This window comes from Nanorana parkeri, unplaced genomic scaffold (assembly GCF_000935625.1).
Source record: "Nanorana parkeri isolate BGI_ZX_2015 unplaced genomic scaffold, ASM93562v1 scaffold309, whole genome shotgun sequence".
In the NCBI taxonomy this organism is placed as follows: domain Eukaryota; kingdom Metazoa; phylum Chordata; class Amphibia; order Anura; family Dicroglossidae; genus Nanorana; species Nanorana parkeri.
Genome location: NW_017306577.1, coordinates 1390264 through 1402148, shown reverse-complemented (window position 1 = coordinate 1402148; position 11885 = coordinate 1390264). Strand labels below are relative to the sequence as shown.

Sequence of the window (11885 nt, the reverse complement as noted above, 5' to 3'; positions counted from 1 at the left end):
CGATCCTCTGTCCGCCTCCTTCTCCTCCACGATCGTTTGCGGGCCGCGCCTCCTCCGTCACTGGGCCCCACCTCCTCGATCCCCAGGCCTGACTCCCCATCGCTAAGACCTGCCTCCTCGATCGCTAGGCCCCGCCTCCTCCATCGCTGCCGACGATGGGCCCAGCCACCTCCCCAGAAGCTGCTGGTCGTCATCGACTCAGCAGCTGTGAGGAGGTATGCCCCCCTGTGCCCCATAGCGGCCGCCTGGGTCGCTATGGTGATTGTTACACCACTGCATAGATGTATATATATATATATATATAAACTGTATATATATTTCCTATGTGTATTTGACTGCTTATCTGGAGTTCAGTCATGACTGGTTCTCTTTAAAGGTGATTTATCCTTAGCACTTCTCTCTTCCTAAACTGAACCAAAATCCCGGGTCAGTCAGGGATGTCTGCAGTCTCTGTACTTCTTGCCCTGTACAGATATTAATAGAGATGAGACGTAAATAAAAAACACACAATTTCACGGGCCGTTGATTTGAAGACAGCGTTCAGTGCAGCCACAGTGACCTCACACACACACAAACACACAGCGCAATTCATATACCCAGGGACGCGGATCTGCGAGCAGAATCCTGGAAGGTGAGCTGAGGACAAGCAGAGTACACAATAACAGCCAGGAGTTATCTGCGAGATACTGACCGCCATGTGACAAGACGAAGTTCCACAGATCAGGGCCAGCCGCGACGTGATTGGCTCATTTTCGCAGGGGAGATGGTGTCCCGTCACGTCTGCGCCGATTACTCCTTATCATGAAGAAACATAACAGAGAGAGGGATTAGAGCCATGCGGAACGCGGGCCAAGCACATGACGAAACGTCAAAGCACCAAAACACGACGGACGATTTCCTCCGACTGTGTGATATTCCCAACGTTTAAAGTGACACTAAACTCCAGAGTTAAAGTGACATTAAACCCTCAGATTTTTTAACATAAAACAATACTGTAATGTGCGCCGTCCTGTAATCCATGGTTGTTTCCCTTCTCTTTGCTGCTCTTCCTTTTAAATCTGTATCTGTTCTCATGCTGGGCAGAACTTCTGTTTTGCAGCAGACTGCCTTGTCTCTGGAATGGATACATGGTGTCTGTGTGTTGGTTCACAACCTGAGCCAGTACTACAGGAAGAGGCACTCAGCTGCAAAGGGAAGTTCTTCCCAAGCATGAGAAGAGATGAGGATTTAAAAGGAAGAGCAGCAAAGAGAAGGGAAACAACCATGGATTACAGTAAGGCACACATTACAGTAGTGGTTTATGTAAAAAAATCTGAGGATTTAATGTCACTTTAAATCTTAAAAATACATTCAAGTCCCTGAACTATGAACAACAATGTATCTTATTTGTGTGTCACTCGGCTGTAGATCCTCCAATCGTCTCTGAATTGGTGCTGACACTGTCCTTCCTTCTGGAGGGGGGCTACGTCTGTTCCCCATGGTCCCTGTGTGTGTTGTAAAGTAGTCACCGCTCCAAGCTCGCTTCCGGGATGGACTAAAATCTCATGTTTAGTTTATTAATTTGTATTGAGATTGTAGTCACATAAATGTTACAAAAAAATCAAGAAAAAGACACAGAATTGGAACACTCAAGCACAGCCTGAGGTCGGTTTCATGTAAACATCAGTTTTAATAAACATAACAAGGGGCGTGATATATTCTAACTTTCTCATGATTCTATGAGCGATATAGAAAGTTCACAAAACAGATCTTATTCTTATATGAAAACCCAATTATTAGAAACATAGAAAGGGAATAGTGACGGCAGAAAAAGACCACGTTTCAGTACACTTACCGGTAACCGACTCACTACCTCTGCTAGAAGTTTGGATCAACTACTCCTCTGTGTTGGCCAGAACTACAAAATAAAATGATTTGATGGTGCTTTCAGATGATTGCAATATAAGCAAACAAGGTGGCCAGGCCATGGGAAAAGCAAATTGGATTGTGGGGTGCATCACTAGAGGGATCCCCAGCAGGAGGAAGGAGGTCCTGATCCCTCTATATAGATCTTTATCACTAGAGGGATCTCCAGCAGGAGGAAGGAGGTCCTGATTCCTCTATATAGATCTTTATTATCACTAGAGGGATCCCCAGCAGGAGGAAGGAGGTCCTGATTCCTCTATATAGATCTTTATTATCACTAGAGGGATCCCCAGCAGGAGGAAGGAGGTCCTGATTCCTCTATATAGATCTTTATTATCACTAGAGGGATCCCCAGCAGGAGGAAGGAGGTCCTGATTCCTCTATATAGATCTTTAGTTATCACTAGAGGGATCTCCAGCAGGAGGAAGGAGGTCCTGATCCCTCTATATAGATCTTTATTATCACTAGAGGGATCTCCAGCAGGAGGAAGGAGGTCCTGATCCCTCTATATAGATCTTAGATATCACTAGAGGGGTCACCAGCAGGAGGAAGGAGGTCCTGATTCCTCTATATAGATCTTTATTATCACTAGAGGGATCCCCAGCAGGAGGAAGGAGGTCCTGATTCCTCTATATAGATCTTTATTATCACTAGAGGGATCTCCAGCAGCAGGAAGGAGGTCCTGATCCCTCTATATAGATCTTTATTATCACTAGAGGGATCTCCAGCAGGAGGAAGGAGGTCCTGATCCCTCTATATAGATCTTAGATATCACTAGAGGGATCTCCAGCAGGAGGAAGGAGGTCCTGATTCCTCTATAGATCTTTAAATCATTTAGAATACTGTGTCCAAATCTCATGAAAATATATTGATAAGATGGAATGAGTCCAGAGATGGCAACAAACATAGTGAAAGGTCTGAGGGATATAAAATATTAGGAGACAGAGCAGGAACCTAATATGTCCAGTCTGGAGGAAAGAAGGAAAAGGGGGACGCGACTGAAACCGTTAAATACACTAAGGGCCTGCGTAGACAGCTTTCAAAGTGGGTTTTACATTCCCATACAAGGCTATAAAACTGCAAACCAGGCCGGTGAAATATCAGGAGGAGGTGGAATGCACCTGTCAATGTGTTCCAAATGAGCCTTAAACCTTTGCCATCGACACAAGCCCAAAGCCTGCCAACACCGGCCATAAATGAGGTTCAAGAGTATTTCACTATGCAGCTGAGATCTAGAACATGATGACATGACCTTAAATCAGCAGGAGGAATGTTCAAAAGTGACTTTAGAAAGCATTAATTTACCGAAAGAGTAGTTGATTCTTGGAACAGATTTCCACCAGAGGTGGGGAGTCAGTCAACAGTAAGTGAGTTAAAACATGCTTGGGGTAAACATAGGTCTATACCCAGAATTGTAATAAAAAACACAAAAAATGGGGTAGACTCAGGCCCGGAGCTACCGCAAGGCAAGTCAGGCGACCGCCTGAGGGCGCTGCAGGGTGAGGGCGGAAAAAACAGGGCATTTTGACAAGTACTTGTGAAAATGCCACGATGTTTGCGCTATGGTTTTTTTTTTTTTTTCACTGGCCGGCAACTGCCAGAGGATCCCGACACGCGCGGCACCTCAGGCAGTCACCGGCCAGCTAAATTAGGACCCCACCTGGAGCTCCTCCCACCGGACCAGCGCTGACTCGCCTCTGCTCTCCCGCGCCGAAAGTAAGTGAAAAAAAATGCACCTTGCCTGTGTAGGCAAGAATCCTAGCACCGGCCCTGGGTAGACTTGACAGACCACTTGGTCTTTATTTGCCGTCCATGCTCCTGCTATATACAGACCCCTCAGAGACCACAAAACCTCTCGGTGGTTGTGTCCGGAGAAGAATGCCTATGCCCATACAATGCCGGGATCGAGCCTTAACGAGTCCAGCTGTGTAAGCACTGTGCCTTTTATAACCGCCAATTAAGTGGAAGAGTCAGTTCTGCACACAGCTGTGGAGAAAATACCTGATTAACTGCGACACGGGCCCAAGACGCAGCTGCTCGCTCGCGCCGCAATGCAGACTATAGGTTCAGTGTGTACCTGCCGCAACCGCGGCTCTCTCTCTCTCCCCCTCTTTATGTTATTGGAAAATGATTGTAATTTAGCCATTTCCTGAGCCTGTCATCACCTTCTCTGCCTGAGTCGACCTTGAACTTTCCGAAGGGTCCCAAAGGAACTCGTTCCCCTAAACACTGCAATCATTGAAGGGCATTCCCACGTATGCCTCGAGCTGGGTTTTCACGAAGAAATCCCTCGGCCTGCAAACCTGATCGCCAAAGGAGCAGTTTTGGAATTCTGGAATATAAATATCTTTTCGACAATTATGTTTCAAAATGTGCTTTTAGGTGTTAGAAGTTCTTTATCGCTTCCAGTCAGCTTTTTTGGAGTATGTGGTATGTGTAATGTATGTTCTGATTTATATGCAGTGTGTGCGTTGGGTTTAAACTGTATGTCTGGGCGAAATAATGATATTAAATTAAAATATATATATTACATTTAGGGCTGCGGAAATTAATGATTCATTTCTCGATTAATCGTTAAACTTTTTGATCGATTAAAATTATTTTGATCGCTAATGAAAACACTCACCTCTCCGCCGGCTTCCGGGAGTCCCGTCGGAGATCCGGTGACGTCACGGACATCGATGTCTCCGGACTCCTCCCCCCTTCCCCAAGTGGCTCCGTCGGCTAACGAAGGGAAGGGGGGAGGAGTACGGTGACGTCGATGTCCGTGACGTCACCGGACTCCTCCCCCCTTCGTTAGCCAACGGAGCCACTTGGGCCGGTGAGTTTGCCCAAGAAACTTGTTCTGCACGAGCGCCAGCCAAGGCATTGGCCTATACACATACAGCACAGCAATGAAGTATTAAAATGAACTAGGATCACACTAATCCAGCACGTTATTCATCTCACGTGCCCCACTCAAGCGGCGGCCATATTGAGTGGGGCACGTGAGATGAATAACGTGCTGGATTAGTGTGTTCCTAGTTCATTTTATTACTTCATTGCTGTGCTGTATGTGTATAGGTCAATGAAGTTGGATCTGTATGTGCGTTATAATTAATCAAAATTAATCCATTAAAAATTTTTTTTATTAATCGAACACGAACATTTTAATCATTACCAGCCCTAATTAAATTACAAATGAAATAATAAAAAATATATTTTGTTCATCTCTTTACGCGCCTTTAAGCAGATGCATATCCAGAACCACTGGTGCATAGTGCAAATTAGGGATGACCCGATACTAGTATCGGTGCCGATACCGAGTATTTGGGCGAGTATGAGTACTCGACCAAATGCTCCGAGGCCTAGTCCGATACCCGAACTTCCGGTATCAGGAAGCCAGGCAGCATGTAATGACTCACTGCCAGGCTTCCCGATTGGTCAGAAAGATGGACAATGAGGAAGCCGGACGACGAGTCATTATCCGCCCCCCGGCTTCCTGATTGGACATAAAGCCGGCTTCATGCTCCCTCGTCACTGGCCAATCATGAAGCCAGGCGCCGTGTAATGACTCGCCACCTGGCTTTCTGATTGGTCAAGAAGCTGGCCAATCAGGAAGCCAGGCGGCGAGTCAATTCCTGCCCCCCCAGCTTCCTGATTGGCCAGAAAGCCAGCTTCATGCTCCCTCATCACTTGGTGACAAGAGGGCATGGAGCCAGCTTCCCGATCTATCAGGAAGCTGGGCGCCGTGTAATGACTTGCCACCTGGCTTCCTGATAGGTTGAGAAACTGGGCCATTAAGAAGCCAGGTTGCGAGTCATTACCCGCCCCCCGGCTTCCTGAATGGCCAGAAAGCCGGCTCTATGCTTCCTCGTCACCTGGTGGTAAAAATGTTTCAAGTACAAAACAAAAAACCTGCCAGAAACCCAGTGAGCGCTGTCCCCCCTGGGAGCAGGTCTCTGCACGGGAGTGCACCGCATAAGCATGCCCATGTGAATGACCCCCCTATAACAGAATGCCTTATGTAACATTTGTAAACCAATTTATATCCACTGGAGTTCACCTTTAAGGCACAAACCTACCGAGCCCGCCAGCGTGAGCGTCTATAAGCGCGGCGGCCACCGCGATCCCCTGCGGAATGCCCAGCTCGCTGGCAGCCTCCGATGTGAGCCCGTTCCCCACACGAACTCCTGGAGACACGACCTGGTTTCCTGGGCAGACGGAGGAAACATAAAATTAGACTTCACACTGATAAAAGAGAAATAAAACAGACGTTGGCTGCTGGAAGCCAGCGATGGGCGCTCCAACGCTCGCCAATACAAGCCGCGCCGGGGATTTAGGAAAACTCGAAAGAAGGATTGTAACGGGTCAGGATAGTCAGGGAAAGGTAACAGGCTTAGCGGCTTATTGATAAAAAACCTTCATGTTTTCTTCTTAGTGTGCTGACGCACTTCACCACCATTGTGGATGATTCCGCCAATCACTCTCCAGGTAATTTATAAGGATACTTTTTTTAGTCATGTTAAACCCGCCTCGGGTTGTATGAGAGGCGATCGATCATCGCTCACTGATACAAGGAGGCTCCTCAGAGAGTATATTACACAGCACTATGTAGCAAAAAATGTATCTAAAGTAGGGCTGTGGAAATTAAAGATTCATTTCTCGATTAATCGTTAAACTTTTTGATCGATTACAATTATTTTGATCGCTAATGAAAACACTCACCTCTCCGCCAGCTTCCGGGAGTCCGTCGGCTAACGAAGGTAAGGGGGGAAGAGTCCGGTGGCGTCGATCTCCGTGGCGGCTAACGAAGGTAAGGGGGGAGGAGTCCGGTGGCGTCGATCTCCGTGGTGGCTAACGAAGGGAAGGGGGGAGGAGTCAGGTGGGGAGTCCGGTGACGTCACCGGACTCCTCCCCCCTTCGTTAGCCGACGGAGCCACTTGGGCCGGTGAGTTTGCCCAAGAAACTTGTTCTGCACGAGCGCCAGCCAAGGCATTGGCCTATACACATACAGCACAGCAATGAAGTCATACAATGAACTAGGATCACACTAACCCAGCACGTTATTATTCTGAGTTGCCCCACTCAAGCGGCGGCCATATTGAGTGGGGCACGTGAGATGAATAACGTGCTGGATTAGTGTGATCCTAGTTCATTTTATTACTTCATTGCTGTGCTCTATGTGTAAAGGCCAATGTAGTTGGATCTGTATGTGCGTTATAATTAATCAAAATTAATCGATTTAAAAAAAATTTGATGAATTGAACACGAACATTTTAATCATTACCAGCCCTAATCTAAAGTCAGAACTTTTTTTTTAGTTTTTGGATAGGGTACGGAAGGGTCGGATCCCTTGGCAATTTTTATATATGTCATATGTTATATATGTGTCCTGTGTAGAAAAGGAATAACTTTGGCTGGTTATACGCAGTGACGTCACAATGGGGTGTGCGGCCCGCACCCGGGTGACACCATTGGAGGGGTGACACCAAAATGACTGACAGTCATTTTGGTGTAACCCCCCTTTTGAAAAAGTCGGGCGCTCGGTCATGGACAGTATCAGGAGAGAGGAGGGGACCCGGCGGCATATATCATCCCGCCGGGTGACTGTCCCTTCCTCTCTCTGCCGGCGTCCATCACCAAGATGCCCGCCGGTAGGTATCAGAAGATCACTGCGCGAGCACGTGGTGACGTCACGCCCATGCGCGCGGTGACGTCTCTGCCGGGTCAGACCCGGTAACCGCTCCAGGTGTCACTCAGCCTCGGGACACCCCTGGTTATAGGTACTTTTAAAGAGAAACTTTACCCGTAACTTTGAAATGTCACCAAAAACACCATCAGGAATGTCTAGTAGTGACGATCTACATACAGATTAGAGATGCACCGATACCTTTTTTCCAGTACTGATATTTTGCTTTCGGTACACGCCGATACCAAGTACCGATACCGGTGCTTCCACTGTCATGGAGAAGGCCTCCCGGGCGATCCGAAAGCCAGACGGCGGGTAATGACATGCTGCCCGGCTTCCTGATTGCCCGAGAAGCCGGCTCCATGTTGTTTGGCCGGCTTCCCAGTCAATCAGCATCGAGCCGGCTTCACGGCAAATCAGGAAGCCAGGAGGCAAGTAACGACCCGCCTCCCAGCTTCCTGATTGGCCGGGAAGCCGACTCGATGCTGATTGGCTGGAAAGCCAGCTTCCAAGCCAATCAGGAAGCCGTGAGGCGGGTCATTACTACTCGCCACCCAAATTTCTGATCGCACAGGAAGCTGGCTCCATGTTCCCCTATGGCACTGCCGGTCAGAGGAAATCTTCCTTTACCTTCCTTTACCCCATGCAATTCCCGGTATGTGTGCAAAGGTTATAGATTAAGTGCATGTTTGGACCCTTGATATGAATCAGGGTTAGGCAAACTTTGGCCCTCCAGCTGTGGTTAAACTACAAATCCAATCATGCATCTGCCTCTGGGAGTCATGCCTGTGGCTGTCAGCAATGACTCTTGCAATGTCTAATGCGTTTTGTAGTTGCACCACAGCTGGAGGGCTAGAGTTTGCCTACAGCTGATCTAAATGATCCCACCGTCACCCTCCACAGATCTATACTTAGCGAAATCTGAGGGTCACTTCTCCTCTGTCTGTTGACAAGTTTCCCTCTCATGGCCGCGTCCTTCTCCCAGCCCAATAGAAGTCTATGGGGTTGTAATGTGCAGGTGCGGCCAGCAGAGGGAGTATTAGTGTTTGAATGGAAGTAATAGCAGAACATTGCCGGCTGGATCTCGGTACGTATGGGTCTGTGGAGGAGGAGGGTGGGATCGTTTAGGTCAGGGGTGGAGAGGCAAAAGGAAATAAAACAAAGTGCACTCATCCTTTAAATTTCCAGGATAATTAAAAGACGCTTCCTTAAAGGAGAACTATGAAGTGAGTGCTTTTCACTCACCTCATAGTTCTAGCCGACCTGTGACAATGAGACTGTCACAGGTCGGCTCAGTAGATCGGGAGGTGAGTTAACACATACCGGCATTCGCTCACCTCTCCATCCTGTCACGATTCCCCCCTCCCCGCTCCGATCCGCCAGCACTGACTGGCAGAACAGACGGGGAGGGGGCGGGTACAGCTGGCTCTGTCTCTAGATAGGCAGAGCCAGCTGTCAGTCACGCAGCTGGGCGGATCCCGGCACAATTGTCGGGATCCGCTTCAGCTGCGGCGTCTCAGTATATAAGGAGCTACAGCTCGCGGTATACTGAGCCTAGGGTGACGGGAGGACACTAGTTTGTGACCTCCCGTTACCCTAAGGAGAACTATGGGGAAAAGCCTTAACCCCATAGTTCTCCTTTAACCCTCAGGAGCCATTTAAAGCCCCCTGCTCCCTTAAAAGCCATCTTAAATCTAGCCTTTCCCATTGACTCCAATGCCTTACCCCAAAATGGCCCAAATATTTCACCCAAATCTCCAGAGATGTCAGGGAAATGAAAACTCTCAATTCCTCCTAATCACGACGCTCTTTAAGGACAAGCCTCACCGGCAAACAGCAGTACAGAACAAATGGAGTTTGATGATATAGAGAAGAGGAGCGGGGCTGTAATACTGGAATAATCCTTCCTTCCCCATGAAAAACAAATGACATTTTAACACTCAGCATATTATTTGATGTAGCCGGATGATGAATTGCTGGCGGTGTAACTGGAGGGTCACGCTGTCTCAGCCAGTTGGGAACCAGATGTTTTAACATAAATCATGCACACACAGTTTGTATTCTATACAGTTCAGCTGTTTAAAAGGGACATAAGGATATGTACTAATTTAACCTGACTGCAGGGGCCCCCTGGGGCCAAATCCACAGTCCCAGACTGGTGATGGCTGCAGCTGTCATATCTGAAGGCTGTAGATCTGTTTTTAAAGGCAGCTATAGTTAATACTCCAGTTAGAACTCCGGGATAAGCAAATGTTGTCTATATACAAGAGTCATCTGTATTCTTCCCGGAATCTTGGTGAGCTTTGTGTATTTCTTCCAGATCTGTGCAGTGATCCAGTGTGAGACTTGGAGCTTCCTGTACTAAAGACCAGTCATTGCTGTTCTCTCTCCTTGTGCAGGGTGACTGGTCTTGTTTCCGCCCTCTCCTATAATAAAGACCGGTCACTGCTGCTTTCTCTCATTGTGCAGGGTGACTGGTCTTGTTTCCGCCCCCTCCTGTAATAAAGACCAGTCACTGCTGCTCACTCTGGTCTTGTCTCCGCCCCCTCCTGTAGTTTCAAGTTGTGGGTGGGTCCAGTTGGGCCCCTCCCACAGCTCTGCTCAGGCTACGTACAGCACAGTGCTGATCTCATTGCTTTTGTTACAGCCTCATTCACGCGAGAGAAGGCCGTCATGTACAGCTCCGTGCTGCGTGCACGGCCGTATAGGGCAGCTCCCGGGAAGGACAGGTGCTGCGTGTGATTAGTGAAAGGTTTTCTTTGCCTAGCGTTCATCTTTAAATGAAGGTGGTTTTAGCTATAGAAGGTTAAATCCATTATTATTAAAGTGTCTTTCTCATAAAGTGGTTTTTAAAAAGGATTTTGAAAAGTGAAAAGTTAACTGCAAGTGTTAGGCGCTCGTTTGGTCAAGGGGCGAAAATAAAGAAGATATACTCACCTGATCCTTGGTCCCGCAGCCTCTAGTCCCCCCGGCTCTGCTGATCTAAGGACATGTGGGGTCATCACGTCCAATACAGGTGTATTAAATGTGAAGATGTCTGGAGCGGGGGGGAGAGGTGGGTGGTCACCGCCACAGGATCAAGAATGAGGTGAGTATATCTTCTTTATTTTTGCCCCTTGGCCAAATTGAGCACTTAACCCTGTGCAGGAAGTGCGGGAAAGGTAGCCCCACCGCAATGGTTAACTTTTCAAAATCCTGGTGTTCTTTAGGGCTTATGTCACATTGGCAATCCTGTTGTGGTAAGTACCTGTGCTGTGGTATCATTCATGCCTTGAGATACAAAAAAAAGAGGGTCACGTCCGATTGTCGGCACATCGGAGTGCATGGGCATTCCTTTCAATGCGCTGCCTTACCACACTGCACAATAATGTGCCATATAACTACAAAAGTGTAAATGGGCCCCAAAAGTCTTTGTAATATGGTAAAAATGTTCTGCAGAATAACCTTCAACGGGTGATGGCGAGGTTATAAAGGTGAGTGGGCGGACGATGTTGATGAAGCGGCACAACTGTCGGAATCGATTGTTCGCGTGGAAAGAGAAGAAGAGCAGAATGGCGGATTGCACCTTTTATAAATAGAGCAGAAGTCTCATTTCAGCTGCAGAAACAATGTGAAAGTCATTTGGTGCCGAGCTTTGATGAGACTCCAGACAGCATTAGTCAATGTATATTGCAGAAGGGGGCTGTTACAGGGAAGGATATCCAGATATACATTGGGAATTATGCTTGGCAATCAACGCCATAACACAGCGCCTTTCAGGACAAATCGCAGGGATCTTTTTACTTCTATTTCTGTATAAGAAAAATAAAACTGATACCGGATTTCTCTGTTCTGTTCTCCCAAAGAAGAGATGACAACTTAAAGGGGGAGTGCTACCCAAGATGAAGCAAACTTGTACTTAGGGCTGTCAAGAGGAGGGGTGGGTACAGGCCCAGGTCCTATCGGGTCAGAAGGAGAATTTAGCAGGGATTGCCTGTGTCCCAGTGCCATTTCTGGGGGAAGGGGGGTACCGCTACCTAGCAGCCATGTTCCGACTTGTACCCAGACCTAGCATCTGGGTACATACCCAGCATCCATGTTCCGGCATATACCCAGAGGGGGCTGGAATGCTCTCTGCGTTCCAGCACCCGGCATTGCATTGAAAGAAATTGTAACTGGGAGCATATGCTCGGGTAAGTAAATACACATGACATTAGTGCTGGGGGGTAATTAACCTGCCACTGACCACCGATGCTTGTGGGGGATTATTATTAAAAACCTGAGCCTGCCACCTCCCAGTAATGCTGGTGATGGGGGGGTTATCATTACA

The 11885-nt window shown here is 47.8% G+C and overlaps 1 protein-coding gene across 1 annotated transcript in view; it reads right to left on the bottom strand.

Annotated features, from left to right (window-relative positions):
- The window catches only part of FGGY (FGGY carbohydrate kinase domain containing), a gene marked incomplete at its 3' end in the record, with an annotated part of 112940 nt that overhangs the window by 41344 nt on the left and 59711 nt on the right, over positions 1–11885 (bottom strand). The window contains exons 8-9 of the mRNA XM_018557882.1: positions 5970–6098; positions 692–795 (exon numbers count right to left, since the gene is read on the bottom strand). Coding sequence (XP_018413384.1) covers positions 692–795; positions 5970–6098 — 233 coding nt within the window. The remainder of the gene's footprint in view (positions 1–691; positions 796–5969; positions 6099–11885) is intronic.